We start from the raw sequence: 23,701 nt of genomic DNA, 5'->3' as shown, positions 1-23,701 counted from the left end.
TACTACCCAGCAATAATATAAAAGAACAAACTATTAATACATGTAGTAACATAGCGACAATACACAGACAATATATAGAGCAAAAAAAGCCAGACCCCAGAGAGTATGTATTGTGTGTTACCACTTAGATGAAATTCAGAAACAGCTAAAATTAATGGTGATAGACGTCAGGATGGTGGGTGGCTGCCTGTAGGGTGTGGAGATTGAGATGATAGAAGTATCCTATATCTTGATTAGGGTGATGGTTACACACATGTAAGCATTTTTCTCAAACTCATTGAATTGTACACTTCAGATATATGCATTTTACTGCATGTGAATATTACCTCGATAAAGGATTAGTATAAATCTTAAGGATATTGATTGATTGATTACTACACACACACACACACACACACACACACACACAAATAAATACATACACACCCCTCTAAAAGATCATGTTTTGGCTTGCTTACATGAGAGTATCTTTAGATTTTTAGAAATATCTGTCAGTATAGCTTTCATAAATTTTGCGCTATACGTTTACATCACGTTACTGTTTACATCACATTTCTTTTGAAAATTGTTTCTATAATAAGGCAACAACTTTCAGTATGAAAGAAAATCTGAATTTGGAATAATTGAGCAGTTAAGCTTTTAGTAATTCTGGGAATTAAAACATATTTCCCTCTTTTCTGCTGTAAGAATTAGGCATTAAGTAAATATAATAAAAGCACACTTCTCAGTAGATAAGTGTGCTTAAAGCTGAGAATATAATTTTAAAAATAGGAAATTCTAAATTGGTGTTTGATTCCATTGTTATTACTTCTCATTATTCATGCCAGTCACTAAGATTAGATGAACCACAATAGTAACCTCAAAGGCCTGGATTTTTTTGTTTTTGCCAAGAGGTGTATTTCCTTAAGCCATTCTGAACTCTGCCTCCCACTTGATCCTTTAAGAGGTACATAACATCTCTTCTTTGTAAAACTCTCCTCTATATTTGAAGCTCTAAGATTAGCAAAAGGAAAGTGACTGAATAATAATTACTAATAATGAATTGACAACTTCTGCTAGGTAAACAATTTTAACCCTAGAAACCTTACTGTAAGATCACTGAGTTATTTGATGCTAGCTTTAATCTCTCCTAATATTATTGTTAGGTTGGTACAAAAGTAATTGTGGTTTAAAAGGTTAAAAATTGTAAAAACTGCAATTACTTTTGCATTAACCTAATACTTTTTCTTTCTCTCAGTTCCATTTTAGTTATGCTTATACTTAAAGTTTTCTGTTTAAAATTTCACCTTTTTCTTTACCCAGGGGAATTATGTGGAAAAATCTTGATAGTCCTGCTGATCTATTTGTTTTAATTTTACTTACTACAGGAATCAAATGTTATGTTACTATTATCTGCTAGCATTAAGGATGGTGACAAAGTTTAATTTTGTATGAATCTTCTATTTATGAGCACTTCTGTTAACTATAGTACTGCTATGATCTGAACAGGAACGAGTTCAAAAGACTTTTCCTCATCCAATTGATAAATGGGCTATTGCTGATGCACAGTCTGCCATAGAGAAACGAAAACGAAGAAATCCTCTCTTACTGCCTGTGGACAAAATCCATCCTTCACTGAAGGTAAAAAAAAAAAAAAAAATTTAGGGAAGTTCTTAATAACAAATCATACTTTATATAGTATTGGTGCGTATAGTATTTATATAGCATGGTCTGTGTTATTGTACATGTGCACTTGCATGTGTGTATACTTACACAAACATATGTATTTGTTAATATGTGTACAAAATAAAAATAAATGTACTTTGATTAAATCAGATTGCCTTTCAAATAATATTAAGTTAATGATAAACACTAATGCATCTTTGTGACATCTTCTGATGTCTACTACACCAACTGATTTTCAGCCTTTTCTTGATTAAGAAAATATATAATGTCAAAAGCTACTGTGAGTTCAGAACTATTTTTAAATTAATCTGTATTTATCACAGGTATTTTTATATACATTGGAAAATAGACTACAGAATATTATTTAGCCTATAGAAAATACTTGGTGTACATGGATTTGAATATCCTTTGGTAGCAATTTCAAGACCCCCCACCCCACCCTGATCACATATCCTCTCAATAGAAACCATTGTAATTTGAGGGTATTGGTTAAAGCAAGGTCCTTGAAGATGGTGATACTTGTCAAATGGGTTTGGATAATGTATTGATTACGAGGCTTTAATTGAAGTCCAGACCAAGATTTCTACTCGTATATTAGAATTAACTATCTCTTCTTATTTGATACTAAAGGCAGATTTGTTAGGTTAGATACCTCTTTTAAAAAAGCCCCTGATACTGGGACCAACAACTCATTTTATATCCTGTGATACCAGTAAATTTAGACACTTGGTTTATAGAAAATTCTTTACAAGTAAGAATGTTAAATGAAATTTTTAAGTGTTTAATTGGTACTTATAGAGCCATTTTTTAGAATTAAATTGTTTATTTTTTTCCCACAGGAAGTTTTAGGGTACAAAGTGGACTACCATGTGTCCTTATATATTGTGGCTGTCCTAGAGTATATCTCAGCTGATATTTTGAAATTGGCTGGTAATTATGTTTTCAATATTCGACATTATGAAATATCTCAACAGGACATTAAAGTGTCAATGTGTGCAGATAAGGTAAGTGTTAAAAGGTATTTAAACTTAACTTGAATAGTAGTGACTGTATGCGTATGTGTCTTCTACCTCCCTCTTTTTAAATACATCATTATATTAGTAACTTATAATTCCTGGATTTGAAAGACAGAAAAATGCTGGCTTTACAGACGGTGATATTTCCAGATTTTTTCAGCATGTGATAGGATGGGAATCTCTTTTCTCCATCAAGAATCTTTTACATCCAAAGCCTTCAACCAGTTTAAGAAAAGCACTTTGAGTTTTATATTTTTAGAAAGAAACTGTATACAGAATATTTAGATGCTTTCAAGTATTTGTAGTAATTTTGAAAAACATACTTTGGTTTCATAGAGTAGTTTAATGGGACACAGGTAGAGAGAAAAAGACATTGCAATGCCAAAGTTACTTTATCCTGATAATTTTTTTGGCCTACTTCTTCCTTTCTGGCTATAAGCTACTGAGGAAAGAAATTGAGTACTTTTTTTCTCTCCTCCTTTTCTTCCCTTTCTACGTCTGTTCCTTTTTAAATCAGTATTTTTGAGTACCTTTTATGGGCCAGTCAGTAATCCCTGTTAGAAAGAATTTATTTTAGTGGGAAATAAAAATATTGTAAACAAATAAGTAGCACAATGCAATTAAAACTATTAAACAAGTCAGCACTACGGTGGAGAAAGTGATCAACTCTGGTGTAGGGGATACGAGGAGTATTTCAGAAAGAAGATGCCTCAACTAGATCTCTAAGGGTGAAGGACCCCCAGGACCTGGCATGTGCCAGTGGTTCTCTACTTTGACTGCATGCCAGGAAGCTTTGAAAGAACACTAACACCTGCGTTTCACCCCCAGAGATTCTCATTTACTTGGCCTGGGTGGGGCGTCCACGCCTCAGTCTTTTCAAATTTCAGGTGATTCTGATGAGCAGTTATGATTGATAGCCACTGTGGTATGCTATAGTCTCAAAAATGGTTTTTCATTTAAAATTCATAGTAACAGAATTCCTTCTTGTTTCTATTTTGACTTCTAAAGTTACGATTACATGGTTTTTTTTCATAGTTTGTGTTTATCTCAGACTTCTAGTAAAATTGCCTGTTCTCAGACCACTTGAGAGTAAGTTGCCAACATAGTTTAATGTCCTACAAATGAAAACATTCTCCCTACATAACCACAGTATGACAATCAAAAATCCAGGAAATTTACGTTGATATATTATACCATCTAATCCTACACCCCATTCAAATTTTGCCAGTTGTCCCAATGATGTCCTTTATAACAAAATGATCCAGTCCAGAACCATGTATTGCATTTAGTAGTCATGAATCTTTTTCTTCAGACTAAAACAGTTCCTCACTTTCCTTAACTTTTATGACCTTGACACTTTTAAGTATTACACCAATTATTGTTTAAAATGCCCTTTACTTTAGGTTTTTTCTGGTGTTTTCTCTTGATTAGATTCAGGGTATGGATCTGGCAAGAATATCACAGAAGTGATGCTGTGTTCTTCTCATTGCATTTTCTCACATAGCACACAATTTCGATGTGTCCCATTACTGGTGATATTTACTTTGATCACTTAATTAAGGGGTTGCCTGACAGGTTTCCTACTTTGAAGTACTCTTTCCCCATTTGTAATTACAAATATTTTGTGGAATCCTTTGAGACTGTGTAAATATTTCATTTCTTATCACACTTTAAATTTATTCATTTGTTTATTTTAATATAGGCTCTTGGTCTTATTTTATTCAATGGGTCATAATCCATTACTTTGTTATTTACTGTGATACTCAAATTGCACCAGTTTTGGAGGGTGAGAGCCCCTTTAAGTTGGCTTCTCTGTCCCTGTCATTCTTTGAACACTTTCTTTTAACACAAGATATTCTAGGTTCAACTTGTTTTTACCTGCTACTCAAGCCTGGACTTAGTTGTTTTCTTAAAAATCCTGGTTGCTTTTAGTGGAGAATGGTATTTAGAAACCAAGATCTGAGTGCTAGGTGAGCTTATTGCTATTTGAGTGTCACTGGTCTGGTCTTTTAGATGCTAAAGTTAGGGGATATAGATATAGATACATGTATTGATATAGATATTTGTGAGTGTGTGTGTATCATATATATATATATATATATATATATATATATATATATATATATATATATATATGATACACATACACACACACACATTCATCTAAATTTAATTCTTATTTTTATGAGATCTCACAGAATCTCTCCAAACCAAATCCATTATCACAGGTTCATTTAACTCCCCCTTTTCATATTTGTATCCCTTCTCTGATAGTAAGAAACTTGGCTCCCATTTTTCTTAATATATTTTCTTACTTGATCAGTTCTCCTATGTATCTAATCTCCCAGCAGACCTCTCTTCCCCTACTGGTGTAGGGACCCTCCTTAACTCTATTTTAGCTTAGAAACCACTCCTCCCCTTTGTATGCACTCTGTTCTCCAGCTCAAGATCTGACAATCCCATGTTGGCCTGCTGCTGTTGACCACCTCCGCCACCCTTCACTGAGAGCTGCCCTGTCATATGTATAGTCTCTTACCCCAGTTGATCTCTAATCTAACATCCTGTGTCAGGTTGTGTCCCTCACTACAAATACCCTCCTTACTGTCTTCAGAATCTGTCACCCTGAGATGGGCCACCCAGTTTTTCCCCACCCTCACCCTGCAGGGATTCCTACCTTATTTGCTGCCCCTGCTTCTCCCATCCATTAGCCTTGGACATAATTTTTGAGTAACTGTGGAGAGGAGAGACTTCGTACCATATTTGAGGTGCACTTTTTCCGTGATTCTTTTTAAAGGCAAAAGCAATTCTAAACAATTATACAGTTTCAAAATTACAAGAGACCAAATCATCACAACCAATTGACAAAGCATCACATAGCGTGTTTGGGCTAAGGAACTCGTTTCTTACAAAAATGTTCATCCATTTTTATAAAATTCTAATTAGGTGAAATGTGTTTCTCATACAAAATTAAAGTTGACTTCTCTATTAATTTTCATTCATTAATTCTAATTCTGTCTTCTGAATTACATTAAATAAGATCAAACTGCTTTTCAGAATAAGTTATTCAGTTATTTGAAGCAGTTTTTATGCACTAAATCTACCTTTTGAGACTTTAAGAAACAGTTTTCATGTAATATGATTTTCTGATCTCCCTGTTGTATTGCTGTTAGCCTTTGATTTCTGAAACTAAGACAATCTAGATTTGGTCTGACTAACACAGATTACAGTGAAATGCCTTCCTTCTTTATGTTATTCTTTTATAATTTCAGCATTAATGTTTTTGACACCTATTTCACTCTGCTTACTTATTGAGTTTGCAGAGGTATAAACTCCCTAGGACTTTTCACATGAGGTACTATTATGTTATGTCTTTGATTTCTTACAACTTGTGGTCTTTGACTTCTTACAACTCGCTGTTGATTTTTTTATGTAAGTTTCAAATCAAATTTGTCCCCAGAACATTTCATACTGTTACTGAGACTATGCTCCAGCATACCAAGATATTATAAAAATCTAATTTTGTCATTCAGCATTTTCGATATCCTACCCAGCTTTTTGAAACGTATGCAAATCTGAGAAACTTAGTTTTAGTTGGAATTATTTATTAAAAATATTGGAAAAAACAGTATATAAGAAATGAGATTTCTCACGTTATTAGAGGCATCCTTCTAGAAATAAATTACCACTTTTTTTTTTCCATTATGATCTTCTAGTCAGCTACTGTTTCACCTCTTGTCTAAGTTACCAGTCAACAATCTTTATCTATAAAGGACCAGAGGGCAAATATTTTAGGCTTTATGGGCCATACAGTCTCTCTTGCAACTACTCATCTTTGTTTTTATAACAGGAAGGAGGCCATAAACGAATGAGTGTGGGCTGTGTTCTAGTAAAACTGTTGCAGTGAGCATGATATAGCCCATGGGCTATAGTTTGCCTGTCCTTTTCTTCCTTGATTCCAAGTTTGTCTCAAGAGACTGTCATATGCTTAGCTTAAAATTAGGATTGTTTGTGGGTCTAGTCGTGTGAGTGGAATAATGAGAATAGTGTGCCAGGGTGTGATCTTAGTAAATTTAAACTTTCTAGTGATCTCCATTTGAAGAGCTCACGAACCATCTGTTTAATAAACTATTTGACTAAATGATTTCTAGGGATCTATATAATTTGCTAGTAAAGGTCATTTAATTTGCCAGCTAGGGAACTTTGGAATCAACCTTTTTTCTTTACATTTAAAAATAAAAGCAACATTTGACTATGTGAGGTATTCTGTCACATCAAAGATTGCTGAGAATACTTAAGACGATCACAGGAAAGAATTGTGTAGCTCAACCCTTACTATACTTGTCACTATTAAGGAAAATTGTATTCAGAGTGGAAAAATAGAACATATGTGCTTAAGAGGAAAATTAATGTATAAGAAAGGGAATAGAATAAGAGCACAGAGCTGTTCTGAAGTTTACTTCTCTAAGCCTAGATGTAATAAGAGTTGAGTTCTATGTTTTTTAACGCGTGGTAATATTACTCCATGTGTTCCAATAACTGGCTGTACTTCTTTATTGTCCGTCTTATGAACATGACCAAAAATGCTTTTTATTGTCCTAACATTTTTTTTCTGATCCTTAATTCATTTGGGCCATAGCTTTTTTTACACAAGTCTAATAGTTTACAAACATATGTAATACATGTGGGGGGTTTTCCCCAGCAATTTATCTTTTGTGCATTTACTGTGTGTCAGATGCTGTGGATTTTAAGATGAGATCATGGTTTTAATCCTTAGAAATTTCAATACAAGTTAAGCACTTATATAGAAAAGAGAGAAGATTGCTAATAGAGGACTGAAGCCAGTGCGAAAGACTGAGAGGAGAGTCAGGGAGAGTGAGAAAAGCTATACAAAGAAAATGACATTTGAGCTAAGTGATGAAAATGGTAGGTGTCTGTCATATAAATAAATGTGCTATTAAAGGAAAACATTCTAGGTAGAGAAGAATACAAGGAACTGACCAGATTTAAGAGATATTTCTGAATTAAAGTTAATAGGATGTGGGGATTGATTTGATGTAAAAGGAGAAGTGGTAAGTCTAGAGTAATGACAGGTTTTCTAGTTATGATGACCAAGTAGGTGATGTTATTATTAGTGATTCTGAGGTGGAGTATACATGTATAGGTTTGGTCAGACAGGAAGATAACTAGCAAGCCTTTCATAACACTTGTCAAGAGTTAAGAGAGATGCTGAGTCTAGACGTAAACATTTAAGGAGTCATTATCATCTACTTAGTAATTGGAAAGCATCTAAGAAGATGAGCTCACTTAGGAGAAAGTACAGCAGATGTGTCAGACTGGTGGCCTGCTAGTGAACAGGGTTCCAGGTTTGTTTCTTAAAATTTTGAGGGGCGGCTGGATGGCTCAGTTGGTTAGAATGCCACAAGCTCTTACCAGCAAGTTTGCTGGTTCAATTCCTACATGGGATGATGGGCTGTGCCCCCTGCTGCTAAGAGAGCTGTGCCCTCCACAACTAGACTGAAGGACAATGACTTGACTTGGAGCTGATGTGCCCTAGAAAAAACACACTGTTCCCCAATATTCCCCAATAAAAAGTTTAAAAAAAATAAAAACAATGTAATTCTATTTAAAAAATTTTTTTCTTAGTTATTTGCCATCTATATTTACAAACCTGAAAATTTTATATAAAAATCTAAATCTCATGCTTTTTTGAAAAAAAAAGAAAACAAAAAACCTGACCAAATAGCTGGCATTTAACAGTGCCCTTCCTATACAGATGCACACACCTTCCATTTTGCCACACCCCCTCACTACTTCTTATTTATTACGATGTTACTACCTGCCTGACCCTTGTAGCATTTACATTCAGGACTTTGGTGTTGCGGGACCAACAGGTCCAAAAACGGAACCCTGCAGCTGTGGTGCAGAAGCTGGGGTGGTTGAAAAGGAGGCCCCACTGACAAGGATATATCAGAAGCCAGAGGAAAAAAGTTTTGTTGTCAGCTGTGTCAGTAACTACAGAAAACAAGTCAGAAGATGCCAGGAAATCATTAGCGAACAGTTTGAATAGAGTAATGGGCTTGAGAAGTGAATGAGAGTAAGTTCAAGAAAGCAAGTATGGACTACTTTAAAACTGTCTGATAGGAAAGATAGATCTAGTCTACGTCATGTCTTTCATTCTTTTGCATGTATGGTTAAAATCAGATTTCATCAGCTAATTCCCTGTGCAGCCCCAGAGGTTTGTTTAGAGATCTGAATTGCTAAGAACTGGGGCTGACGATGTTCAGTGGCAAGAAAGTGAGTTGTATGGAGGGGCAGTGAGGAGGAGGGTGATTTCAGAGTGTCACAGGTGAGGCTAGGGACATGGATTAGCATTAGATTGTGAACGGCCTTTATCCTTACAAAGTTAGCATTTTATGCTAAAGGCAAGGAAATCCAGTATCATTTTTATGTATGGTATGACACACATTTGGTTTTAGGAACAAATTTTTGGAAATGGGACTCGGAAGACCAGTGGCAGTGAGATTATATTGCAGAACTTGAGTATCCTTTTAAGAGATGGTGATTGCTTAATAGTCTAATCTAAAGCATGAAATGGGATGGAAAAAAACTGACCACATTTAAGAAATAGTTCTAAGTTAGATTCAACAGGATCAGGAGGGTAGGGTCCCTGTTTATTTGGTTCATTGCTATATTTTACCAATATCTGGCACAGTTTCTGGTGATCAGTAGATCAGAACAATTTCAGAATGAATGAATAAATTAATATCTCTGTATGTTGTCAGAATTTCCTCTCATCCCTTTGAAGTTGTTTTACTTTTTGGAGCTTCCTTTTTGGGATTATGCCTTTTTTCCTGAACTCTAAGAAAGTAGTTTTCAGTCAGTCTTGAATATATAATTAAGTAGGTCCAATTTTTCTTTATTAACTATTTTTAATTCTAAAAAGTATGGTCACCTATTTCTTATGGCTTTTGATTGACAGCTAGTTCTTGTGGGTTGGTTGACATAAATCCACAGTAGCAATCTTTACTATTCTCCGAAAGGGGAAATTGTTGCTTTAGCAATTTAAGCATCTGTGGGATGCTTGGTTTTAACAAATGAATTTAATAACAGTAGTTGATATAGTAAATATGCATCAAACTATCACACTTTTAATCTATTGTGTGCCACTACCACAGTACCATTTCATTTTTCCTCTTTTGAACTCTACCCAAGTACATACAACCATCCTTATAGTATATAGGACAAGCAACTACCATTTAGAGTGCCTTCTATTTGCCAGACATAGTAGTATGCATTTTATATACATTACCTCATTTAATTCTTTCATCTTTTGTATATAAGGAATCTGACTTTTAAAAGAAACGTCTGTAATCACAGATGAGTAAGTGGCTGTACTAGTATTTTGGCTCGGATTGTTCTCCAAAGTTATGCTCTTTTTTGCTATTAAATATGTATGTGTATGTATCACACACACGTATATATTTCACTATTAGGTTTATCTTATTTCCAGAAATATTTGGATTTCCCCTTCAACTTTTCAATTTCTCTTATTTTGAATTTTTTCATGTATGTATTAGCCTATAATACACACAACTCTCATTATTTAGTGTTTTAATTGCAAGTACTTTGAAGTGGTTTTATAAAAGTAAGGAAAATAAGTTTATGCATTATTGATTTATTTCTCAGGTTTTGATGGACATGTTTGATCAGGATGACATAGGTTTGATTTCTCTCTGTGAAGATGAACCTAGTTCTTCAGGTGAATTAAACTATTATGACCTTGTCAGAACTGAAATTGCAGAAGAAAGACAGTATCTGCGGGAACTAAATATGATTATAAAAGTGTTTCGAGAAGCCTTTCTTTCTGACAAAAAGCTGTTTAAACCTTCCGTAAGTACCTATTTGAGTTTGAAATTCTGTCTGTCCCAAAAGTCAAACAGCAGCTTAAAACCATAAATAGTAACTATATGCAAAACAAAAATATTCTTTTATGTATTATTTGTGGGATTTTAAAATATGTGAATGTTTATACTAATGTAAAAGTATGGTGACAATGAAAATTAGACACAAAATGAGAAACGGGCATTATACTGGAATGAAATCTTTTTGTGCTATGCAGTATTTAAGATTTGTAATCATTCATTTGAAGACGGTGAAAAAGATGTATGGTCTAGAAAAAAACATGCTTTCCCTGTCTTTTTGTAGGTACCTTAAGACAATAGTTTAAAATTTTAACAGTGGGTGGAACTTTTTAAGAATGAAAGTTTATGCAGAATGTCACGTAAACAAAGGCAGAGTTTCTCTATTGGAAAGACTGGGTGGGAGTGGGGTGAGTAGGATGGGGATCCAGAGAACTTTGTCCATCTTTTTCTTTCGTGGCTTCTAAAATCAACTCTAAAGAATCCGATAGACAAATACTCTTTTTTAAAAAAAGATTTTTCTCTGTATACTAACAATGAAATATCAGAAAAAGAAATGAAGGAAACAATTCCATTTGCAATTGCAGCAAAAAGGATAAAATACCTAGGAATAAACTTAAAGGAAAGAAGGCCAAAACTACACCAAAAACTACAATACCTTGTTGAAAGAAATTGAAGACAACACAAAGAAATGGAGAGAGATTCCATGTTCATGGATTGGAAGAATCAGCGTAAATTTACCTAAAGCAATATATATATTTAGTGCAATCCCCATCAAAATCCCAATGGCATTTTTCAAAGAAATGGAAAACCATCAAATTTGTATGGAACCATGAAAGACCCTGAATAACCAAAGCAATCTTGAGGGGAAAAAAAAAAGCCACTCCCTGACTTCAAATTATACTACAAAGCTCACTCAGACCAATGGAAGAATTGAGAGCCCAGAAATAAACCCACAGTTAAACAGGTAACTAATTTTTAGTATATGTGCTGCCGAAGTGAGCACGGGTAACTAATTTTTGACAAAGGAGCCAAAAACACAATGCAGAAAGGAAAGCCTCTTCATAAATGGTGTTGGGAAAATTGGAAAGCCACATGCAAAAGAATGAAGCTAGACTGCTGTTTTGACACCATACACGAAAATTAACTCAAAATTGATTAAAGTCTTAAACATAAGACGTGAAACAAAATACATAGAAGAAAACATAGGTACTAAACTTACAGACCTTGGTCTCAGAGGGGCTTTTGTGAACTTGACCCCAAAGGTAAAAATAAATGAATGGGACTACATCAAACTAAAAAATTTCTGCACAACAAAAGAAATCATAAAACAAAAAGGAAACACATCAAATGGGAGAAGATAATTGCAAATGATACCTCCGATAAGGGGCCAATAACCAAAATATATAAAAGAATTCATATAACTCAACAAGAACAAAAACACAGTCCAATTTAAAAATGAGCAGAGGACCTGAATAGACACTTTTCCCAAGAAGACATACAAACGGCCAACAGATATTTGAAAAAATGCTCAACTTCACTAGCTATTAATACAAGGGAAATGCAAATCAAAACCACAATGAGATACTACCTCACACCTGTTAGAATGGCTATTGTCAATAAGACAAGAAATAACAAGTGTTGGAAAGGATGTAGAGAAAAAGGAACCCTCATACACTGCTGGTGGGAATAAAAATTCATACAGCCACTATAGAAAACGGTATGGAGTTTCCTCAAAAAATTAATAGAGCCACCATACGACCCAGCAATGCTGCTTCTGGATATCTACCTGAAAAAGAAACATTTATTTGTAAAGATATATGTACCCTTATGTTCACTGGAACCTTCTTCATGGTAGCCAAGACATGGAAACAATCTAAGTATCCTTCAATGGTTGCTTGAATAAAGATGATGTGGTACATATATACAATGAAATATTCCTCAACCATGAAAAAGAATGAAATCTTACTATTTGTAACAATATGGATGAACCTAGAGGGTAATAGCTAAGTGAAATAAGTCAGACAGAGAAAGACAAATATCATATGATTTTGCATGTATGTGGAATCCAAAAGACAAAACAGAAACTCATAGATGCAAAGAACAAATTGATGGTTGCCAAATGGGAGGGGAGTGGGGAATGGGTGAAAAATGTGAAAGGGATTAAGAAGTACAAATTGCCAGTTATAAAAATAGTCATGGGGATGTAAAATACAGCTTAGGAAATAGTCAATAATATTGTAATAACTGTATGGTGTCAGATGGGTACTAGAATTATTAGGATGTGCACTTTGTAAGGTATGTAAATGTCTAATTGCTGTGTTGTGCACCTGAAACTAATAATAATGTATGTCAACAGTAATTGAAAAATAAATTTAAAATATCTAGAATCTATGTTTTCCAGTAAATGTACTGTGTATTATCCAACAGGTTTATTCCTCTTCCTTATTTGTGATTGACTTTTGCTATGTTTTGGAATATATGTTTTGGAATATAGTAGTATGTGATTGGGTGAAACACATTATTTATCTATATTTAGTAACTTTTAAACAAAATTCTCAACCTCACGTCTTAACCTTTCTTTTTCTTTTTTCAGGACATAGAAAAGATTTTCAGTAACATTTCAGATATACATGAGTTGACTGTAAAACTTTTAGGTTTGATTGAAGACACAGTTGAAATGACTGATGAAAGCAGTCCTCATCCCTTAGCTGGCAGCTGTTTTGAAGACTTGGCAGAAGTAAGTTTACAAAACTACTTTACATTCTCATTTAAATATTAAATGAGGTAGTAAGAAATTTAGTAATATATTCTTTGTGAAAATTAGAAGACACCGCTGGCTAGTATAAAAAAATACTTAAGATTCAACCAATAGCCAACTAAAATTACATTGTATTTATAAATAATGACACTTGATAGTGTATTTATAATAATATTTAAGTGAAAGTTGATAAAATAGTACATTTTAAGATTTTTTTTAAATGGCGAGTGCATTTAAGGTGAAAGAAATGTTATCGATCATGTTGTTTAGCTTTTGTGGATTTTAATCTTAATTTCCAAAAATTGAAAAGGAACTTTATATTTTAATTTTGTTTCCAAAGTGAAAATCATTTTGTTGTCTTAAATGATTATAAAAGTAATACAGCTCGTTGTAAAAGTATTCACAAAGAGAGGCAAATATAAATGAAAAGAAAATCACTCATTTTCCAATACCCAGAGATGTTATCCTTATAATATTTACTTATTGTTAGTTATTTTCTACACATACATGCAAAACCCTATGTGTACTTATAAAAATAAGATCTTACTCTTTTATTATCTGCTTTTTCTCAGTAAGTATATAACGAACATTTTCCATGTTAATAAATATACTTCAATACAATTTTTAAAGTCTGAATAGTACCATATTATGGAAACACTGTAACATATTTTAACTGTCTACTGTTGCTAAGCATGTAGGTTGTTTCCCTTTTGGTTGTTGTAAATAATATTGCAACAAACATATTCATACTATGCCTTCATAGCCTAGTAATTATTTTAGGATATATTCCTAGAGAGGAATTATAGTACTAAAGACTAGGTAGGTTTTTAGAGCTTTGAAACATTTTGCCAAATTTACTTTCAAATAACTTCTATATGCTGGCCTTCTTTTTTTGCAACACCTTCACTAACTCTGGGTATTATCCCATTAATTTTTGCCAGTCTACTAGGAAAAAAAAACCCCAGTATTTCTTTGTTCTTTAATTTTCCTTTTTTAAAATTAAACAAATGATGTTGAACATCTTTTCACTCATTGGCCATTTTTATTTATTTGGAAAACAGGGCTTTAAAAGTGCTTTCTTTAGATGTCATGTAAATTTCCTGATTTTATAATCTCTCTATATATTTTTCTGAAACTATGCATCACTTTTATTACATCTATTTTGTAGACAATGAAACTGATAGTATAGATATATTCAGTTACTGATGCCTAACCAAAATATTCAGCTTTGATTCTTATTAGAAAATTTTTATATTGTGATATCTTGGCATGTTAATTTGTAGTTTGGTTGCCTGCTGTACTCTTAAAGATATCACGGTTCAGAAGCAATGTATTTTCTAATTTTTGTTTTTTGTTGTGGTAAAATATATATAACAAAATTGCCATTTTAAATATTTTTAAGTATACATTTCAGTGGCATTAATTAAATCCACAATATTATACAATCATTACCACTATCTATTTCCAAAACTTTTCCATCACCCCAAACAGAAACTTTACTGATTAAGAAACAGCTCACTACTCTTCCCTCCCTCCAACCCCGATAACCTCTAATCTACTTTGTCTCTATGAATTTGCGATACTAGATATTTGATGTAAGTAGAATCAAACAATATTTATTCTTTTGTGACTGCTTATTTTACTTAGCATGGTTTTAAGGTCTGTCCATGTCCTAGCGCGTGTCAGAACTCCATCCCTTCTATGGTTGAGAATAGTTCATTGTATGTATATATCGCTTTTAGTTTATCCAGTTATTTGTTGATAGACACTAGTGTTTTTTCCACCTTTTGGCTGTTGTGAATAATGCTGCAGGAACATTGGCATACACGTATCTGTTTGAGTCCATTTTCAGTTATTTTGGGTACATACCTAAGGAGTGAAATTGCTGGTTCATATGGTAATTCTTTGTTTAGCTTTTTGAAGAACTGTCAAACTGTTTTCCACAGAGGCTATACCGTTTTACACTACCACTTGCAGTGGACAAGGGTTTCAATTTCTCTGCATCCTCGCCAATATTTGTTATTTCTGAAAAACATATTATATTTTTAAAATACAAAAATGAAACAAATTTCTGGGTTCTAACTAATCATTGGGGATATTGATTATTTCCAAATAATAGGAATTTAAATATAAACATTGGACAAAAATTGGGCAGTTTCTGCTTTGAGTACATTAGTCTTTGCTTTTCCTAATTTTGAAAAGTGTCAAGTGGATAAAACAGTGGTATCACTTTTTGCCTCCTTAGAAAGTATCCTAAGTGTAAACTTAATTTCAACCTAGATAAGCCTAATTGAAATTTGAAAACCCAACTTTCTCTTACTAATGAATACACTTTTCCTTTATTGGGGATAAATGTACATAAGCATTTTAATAGTCTCATACTTGTTACCACAAAATCAGTTTTAAGACCAGTAGCTTCTTGTCATCTATAGTTCAAGGTCATTACTTACATTTAAAAATTTTTCCAGTTACAGCCATCGTTATTGTTTGTCCCTGAAAAGTAGAGAGCAGAAAGTTCTGAAACCTAGTTTAGGACTTGAATAAAAAATTGCCATTAAGTAATCTGTTCCATTATTAGTAGAAAAGATATACTTTTAAACCTAACACATTTTCTTGTTTTACAAAAATAGGAGCAAGCGTTTGATCCTTATGAAACCTTATCGCAGGACATTCTTTCACCAAAATTTAATGACCATTTCAATAAGTTGATGGCCAGACCTGCCGTGGCTCTACACTTTCAGGTAAACTTAAATTGAATGTTGTTATTATTTTTTTATATATAAAGCAACTAAAGAAATATTTCACCATCTTATCCTCCAAATATTTATAATTCTAGAATCCTTTCAGAAAGTAACTGAGGAAATATTTCACCAGTCATTCGAAATCTGTTATAAGCCTATTTTAGATTGAAAAAACTAATCTGTTCTCAATGTAGAAATCTTTTATAGAATACCATCACAAATACTGATTGACCAGAAAAATCTGTCACATTTTACATCTGGGATATAGAGATGAATATGGAGAGCTATTTTAGGTTCTTATTCCCAACAAGATAGAACTGAAATCATAAAGAGTGGAAACTATCCTTCTGTATACTCATACTGATTTCTCTGTCAGGCCTATATTTTAAAGGAGATAAATATATTAATAGGAAGTATGCAAGTTAAGTGTTCAGTAATGCAGTAAGATAAAATGGAATTGGAGAGAGACAGATGAAATTTATATTTTTACTTTTTCAACACTAAACAAGGGTTACATTGGTATCGATGATTCTTGACTACATACTTATTGCTGTAGAAATTTCCTAAATCTAGACCAGCTCTTCTCCCTTAGCATATGAATATGGTCAAGTCTTTATTGTCTTAAAACAAGCAAATAAAGCTTTCATCACGTCCCTTTTTTTCCCCATTTGTAGTCTTCATATTACTTTTTACAATTCTTCATTATACTGCTAACATCTGTGTCCTAATCAGGATATAACACTAAAAATTGCCCTGATAATGAACTTAACCACCAAATCCAGTGGACATTTTTGATTCCTTATTTATGTCTGTAGTATTATATTTGTTAGTCTCCCTGTCCTTTTGGCTCCCATGATGCTTTAATTTTTATCTTCTCTCATTTCTTCTTCTCAGTCTCTTTAATTGCAGGTATCATTCAATTTCTACTATTAGCCCCTGATTCTCTGTCCCTCTAATGCTCTTCTTGAGTGACTTTTGCTTTAGTTGCTGCCTATATGCTGATGACTTCCTATTTGTATTTTCAAGCCCTAACTCTCTTTTGAGCACTGTGTGTGTGTGTGTGTGTGTGTGTGTGTGTGTGTGTGTGTGTACACTTTAATATAACTACCTGCCTTTTGAAGTAACTAACTTCTTAGATATCCCACAGGCGCTTGAAATATGTATGTTCAAAACTGAGCTTACCATCTTTTCCGTGCCTTCTTTACTGTGTTCCCATTATTATCTTCTTCTATTCCTACTCAGAAACTTGCCAATTTGGAATAAAAATTACACTTAACTTCTCAAGATTTACTTCAACAAAGGAGTACTTTTTTTTTCTTTTTTAATTGGGGAACAGTGTGTTTCTCCAGGGCCCATCAGCTCCAAGTCATTGTCCTTCAATCTAGTTATGGAGGGCACAGCTCAGCTCCAAGTCCAGTCGCTGTTTTCAATCTTTAGTTGCAGGGGGTGCAGCCCACCATCCCATGCAGGAATTGAACCAACAACCTTGTTTTTGAGAGCTCAGGCTCTAACCAACTGAGCCATCCGCCACCTCTCCGGAAGCTCAGTGGCAGTTTGTTGTCTTCAGTGTAGTTGCAGGGAGCACAGCTCACTGGCACATGTGGGAATCGAACCGGCAACCCTGTTGTTCAGCGCTCGCACTCTAACCAACTAAGCCATCCAGCCTACCCGAAGGAGTACTTTTTTAAGTTAAATCTTGTATATAGACATACACCATACAGTAAACAATGTTAAATTGGACAACCTGCCTATAATATCTTTGCATACTCATTAAAAGCACTCACAACGTTTCTTGTTTCATTTCTATTTTATTAGTAATTCTGAATGTTTAGGGTTCAATTATGTAAGCTATTGAAAGTTAGATAAAGCCCCTTTTCATAGGCCAAACACACTTGTATTAACTTGAAAAAGGTGAAGTAATGGTTCATTTAGAAAAGTAATAAAACTTCTTAAGTTGTGTATAGCACATTTTAAGAATATGAGCTCTGGCCCAATTAATAGTTGTTGAATCTATTGAACAAATTATAATTTAACTTCAATTAACAATATATAAGAATTATGGGAATATTTTACCTATGAGGATATATTTTAAAAGCAGCATATTAGATTATTTCTTCATATTATATATTGCTGTTGTTATTAATCTGATAAGAAATAACAATTTAAATAAGTCAACCTTAATTACATTTAAAATCATGAGTGACTTTTAACTCTCTTGCAAATTTTAGAAAAGCATTTATTCTACAGACTATTAGTTTTCAAAACTGGGACATATGTAACCTTAGCTGTACACTTTCAGGTAATATAAGGGTACAGATAACTTTAAGGGAATCAGTTTCTAGTCTGCCAGCTACCTTGTTTGTGTTTTTGCATTCTCTTTTCCAATTTCTCTCACATATTATCTATCGCCATATGGAATTTCCCATTATGCATTGATCCAAAGTGTAAAAACTTCCAGGGCACCAGTCAGGGGAAAAAAAATATATTGCTCCCGAAATAGAGTTGTGAATGGGTTTCCTGGACCCAATTCCAACATAGGGAGGGAGTTCTTCTTACCCCCCAACAAATTCTGAGACACCAGCAAGAACTCAACTTAATTCTGACATTGTGTACCCAGAGATAGAATCAGATTCTACAGGTTAAGGGTTCAGTCCTACCATACTGTGCTCCCTGCTGGGGGGCCACCACGTCTTGCACACATGCACCCGTGCGTCAACTCTCTCTCTCTCTCTCTCTCTCTCTCTCTCTCTCTCTCTCTCTCTCTTTCTCTCTCTCTCTCTCCCCCCCCTCTCCCCCTCTCTCTCCCTCCCTCCCTCCTTCCCTCCCTCCCTCCCTCTCTCTCACTCTCTTACTCTCTTACTCTCTTACTTCAGAGGCCAACCACAAGCCCAGGCTCTTATCTGGCCAACTAGGTATAGATTGGAGGTTCCAATGACTCTCTGCTTGGGTTCATTTTGCTAAAAAGGCTCACAGAACTCAGAGAAACATTTTACTTACTAGATTACTGATTTATTATAAAAGTAGACAGAGGAGGGTGCCAAAAACATGTATACACATTTTAAGAAAGAAACACTGTATTAAAATTGTAATACTCAATGTATGCCGATAACAAAAGATGAATACAAATCACGTTTGACTTCTGCAATTACAAGAGGTGCTCAAAGTGGTTACCATCAGCGTCCAGACACTTCTGATTATGGCAAACTACTGCTTGAGCAACGTTGACCAAAGTGTCTACCTGTATATACTTTTTTGGCATCCTGGTATTAAAGGAAAAGGATATTAAAGGATATGAATCAACAGCCAGATGAAGAGTCACATAGAGTGAAATCTCAAACAAAAGAGCTTATGTCTTCATGGAGCTTGGGGCCCCAGCTTGGTGGCACATGGAAGCATTCTGGTTCTCCAACTTGGAAGCTCTCCGAAAAGGCAAAGAGCTGTCTTTCTGGGTATTTATGGGGGTTTCATTATATAATCATGGTTGACTAAGTCGTTGGCCACTGACAATTGAGCTCAGTCTCCAACCCCTCTCACGTCCCCAGAAGTCAGGCAGTGGGACTGAAAATTCCAGACTTCTAATCACAGGGGTTGATTCTCCTGGAAACTAGCCCCCATCCGTGGGTGGGGTCAAAAAGTAATCTCATTAACATAACAAAAGACACTTTACCACTCTCAAAACTTAGGAAATTCCAAGAGTTTGTGGGAGCTGTGAGTCACAACTGTGATAAAGATCAAATAGCTTACAAATCACAATATAGCAAGTTCATTGACTGCAAAGCAAAAGTATTCCAAGAGAACTCTTGATTGTTAAAAACTCTTGGTAGCTGAAATGGCAGGTGCTCTCTACCTGTGTCTTATCATATCTAAGAATTAAGATGTGAGATGGTTATAACAAAGGTAAATACTAATTTTTTAGAAAAGTACTGTATTATTCATTGGACATTGGGATAAAGGTGAGGGAGACTTGAAAAATAAAGTTCTCATACCTGGGTGTATTATTTTAGGTTCTTACGAATGCTTTCTATATTTAAGATTGTGACATCAACATGTATATTTGAATTTAAGAATGAAATCAGATTTTTTGCAGAAATTAAGTCTGATCTGTTTATTTTGACAATGAAGATTGGCTTTGTCAATGTCTGTATGACAGACATTTTTCATACGTGAGCTAAATCTGAAACTTATTTAATCATTGTTTGGTTAAATATATTTAAATCATATCCACAGTATACATACAGCATCCCCCAAAATACATTCTTTGCAACTACTTAAAATTAAAACATTCCAAGTGGTGGCATAAAAATGTGCAAGAAGGTACATAGCTTTTCAAAATTCCTTTAAAGTATGTAGAACCTAAAACTTGAAGAAAAGCTGAGGGGACTATTGTAAAAGTTATTTTAGCCATATAAGAGATGAAGAAATGTATGTAGTTATCTAATAACTTAAAGGAATAAAAGGAGAAAAAAAACTTGATAGCACTTCCATTTTAATATAGAATGTTTTCCATTATAGTTTTGATAAGTCCGTATCTTGTATTTTTAAAAGCTATTTCTGTTAGACACTGCTGTTATATATCCTTGATATCAGAGATACAATATTACATCTTTTTTGCTTTGCAGTCCATTGCTGATGGTTTTAAAGAGGCAGTTCGTTATGTCCTTCCACGCCTTATGCTGGTGCCAGTGTATCATTGTTGGCACTATTTTGAATTATTAAAGGTAAGGTGAACCAAAAAGCTTTTTGAACCAAAAGTACTTGGCATTTATCAGGCTTAAAAACTAGTGTTTGATATGATCATATTATTTTTTAATATTTTATTCGTAAAAATAAAATAAATGTCTACCTTCTTTCCACGGACCATGGAGAAAAGCCTACCTTTTTTACTTATCTTCATATTATTTCCAAGTGGTAGATAGAGACAGGAAAATGTATCTTTATCTGTCATTTCATAATATATAATCTCAAAGTACTAACATTATGAAAAGTTAAATTTTTAAAATTCGTGTTTGGAGACACACAGAAACAGTGTTTTAACTCTTATTTTAAATGAGTGATCAATAACTTTTATGTATAAATTTCCATCTTGTTTTAACTTATTAAGAAACGCACTTTTAAAATTGACGTGTTTTTCCATGCAGTATAGTATTGTTCCTCTCTTAGTTAGGACCCAAGCAACATATTTTTTTAAAATTATGATAAAACTTGAACTCTTTTCAAAGATCAGTAAACATAAAAATATATGCCTAAAGGTTCTAATATATAGTATAAACTTTATTATGATACATTACATACTTAGAGAAATGTATGTAATAGACCATAATAGAAACATAAATGTGTTATATAATAAATAAATATAATGTGTAAACACACCAGAGGTAGTAAACCACTACCCTGACATTAATGGCGGTTACTTCCTTGCTTTTTTTTCTAGTTTAACCACCTAGGTATATCATTAAACTACATATATAGCCCGTTTCTGAGCTTTATATAAATGAGATCAAATTGTATATATTTTGTGTCTTGTATCTTCTGTTAATGTTATATTTGTAAGATTCATTGATGATGTTGTATGTTCCAGTTTAATTTTCTTCCTGTTTGAATAAACCATGATTTATTTATTCTTTCTGGTCGAACAGTGTTGTGCTATTACTAATAACACTTGGTGTGGACATTCTTGTACATATCTCTTGGTACACACGTGCATACATTTTATTTCTCTAGAGTATATACTCAGGGATGGAACTGCTTGGTCATAAGATGCGCATATTTTCAAATTTAATGGACAATGCCAAGCAGTTTTCCAAAGTGGGTTGTACAGTTTACATTCCTACCAGAATGGATGAGATGTCACTCTTTATGTATATTTTCATATTTTTAAATTTAAATTTCTGTCATCTGGTGTATTTGTAATCGTCTCTGGTGGTTTTAATCTGTATTTCCTTGATTATTAATGATCGTGGGTATATGTTCGTTGGCTTTTGGGATAACCTTTTGTGGAGTTACTTAAGTCTTTTGCCATTTTAAATATCATCTGTGGTTTGTCTTTGCATTCCATATTTCTGTTCTTGTTGCTGTGCATTAATTAAACCTGAGTATATTGCATATTTACTCTAAGGATTATAGTTGCACTGATGAGATATAGGTTATTTCTCTTTATTATTAATTCTTTGAAGCCTTAAAGCACTACTACCTAGTTACAAAAGAGTATCTGCTGCCTTTGGACAGGTATCAGAATTCGTTGAGTATTTCTTTTTCTACTTGAGGTTCCATATGCACTTTCCTTTGATCTTTAAGATACCAAATGGGCATATGGAGAGATGGAGATTTTCTGGGGACCATCCGTTCTCATTTCTCTACATCATAGCTACTGATCTTCATTGACTCCAGCTAACATCTGAGGACTTTTGCCTAATTTCAGATTATTCCCCTTTTCTATTGTTATTTCAACATACCTTGCTCAGTACAATTTTCTTTCCCAACTTTTTTATTGCTTTTTGTAAGCAAGGCCTTTCTGCTTGAATATTTTGTACCTCTCCTTTAGGATACCAGGTTGTTGATTTAGACAACCTGTTCAGACTTTATCTAACTCATTAATAATAATAATGAAATAAAAGCCAGAATAACTCCGTATTTTGTAGGCATCTAGGCAAGGTATTTATTTGATGATTTCTAATAAATACCTACCTCAAGAATTCTTTTTGTGGAGTCATATTACACATAGTGTGTGATGCTGGAGCTCACTAGCTTTTGTGCACAAATAGATGAGCAACTTGATTTTGTGTATCTCCATAGAGACTTAATGGATCGATAAAGAATTTATAAGGAGGATTGTAGACTTCATATGAATAATCCATTGGCAGCCCCTTGAATATTTGGATTCCTAAATTTTTTTAGATAATGTTCATGTCTAATTGGAAGTCCTGTCATTAATCTTATAGTTGTCTTCGAATGTTTGCCAACATTTAAAAATCCCAGTTTGACTATAATTGAAGATTATGTTTACCTCTGTCTGGATGATTGGTTTTTTAAATCCCCAAGGTCTGCGTTTCAGATCAGGACATTAACTATGATGGCTTGACTTATCCTGAGGCCAGAGTTCCTTTTGCCACCAGTTAATCACTGTACTCTAAGTGCTTTTAGCCATTGTGATTGGGATTAGTAGTTGTTCAATTAATTAAAATGAAGCAAAGAATCATAAAAAGAAATCTTACATTTCATTTTAATAAGCATACACACAAAACCTCTACAAATGAACACTTACATGTATTTATATTCTAATCTGTTGATTTAGGGTAAAACCTTTTCTTTAAATATGAATCTTTCTGGCTTAAGTCACAAAAATTATCTTCTATGATTTATATTTTCCATTTCTTTCAGGTGGTATATGAACTTGAAGGTGTTTGTAAAGCAATCTGAGGCAGAAACCTAGGTTTTTACAATTTTTCCAAATCTTTTACAGTTATCTTCCCTATACCTTTTTAAAGGGACTTGCCTTTAAAATTATTCGATTGAGTTTTCATATTAATATCTTTTTTATACTTTTATTTCTTTAATTTATGTGTAATTTACATAATTACAGCATAAGCACAACTGGCATAA

At 33.7% G+C, this 23,701-nt stretch overlaps 1 protein-coding gene across 1 annotated transcript in view; it reads left to right on the top strand.

Moving 5' to 3' along the window:
* The window catches only part of SOS2 (SOS Ras/Rho guanine nucleotide exchange factor 2), an 81,731-nt gene that overhangs the window by 18,843 nt on the left and 39,187 nt on the right, over positions 1-23,701 (top strand). The window contains exons 3-8 of the mRNA XM_019725650.3: positions 1,489-1,620; positions 2,505-2,669; positions 10,368-10,571; positions 13,197-13,340; positions 15,992-16,102; positions 20,722-20,820. Coding sequence (XP_019581209.1) covers positions 1,489-1,620; positions 2,505-2,669; positions 10,368-10,571; positions 13,197-13,340; positions 15,992-16,102; positions 20,722-20,820 — 855 coding nt within the window. The remainder of the gene's footprint in view (positions 1-1,488; positions 1,621-2,504; positions 2,670-10,367; positions 10,572-13,196; positions 13,341-15,991; positions 16,103-20,721; positions 20,821-23,701) is intronic.

This window comes from Rhinolophus sinicus, chromosome 3 (assembly GCF_057876585.1).
Source record: "Rhinolophus sinicus isolate RSI-liver-muscle chromosome 3, RSI-T2T, whole genome shotgun sequence".
Lineage (NCBI taxonomy): Eukaryota > Metazoa > Chordata > Mammalia > Chiroptera > Rhinolophidae > Rhinolophus > Rhinolophus sinicus.
This window is presented reverse-complemented; position numbering and strand designations above follow the sequence as displayed.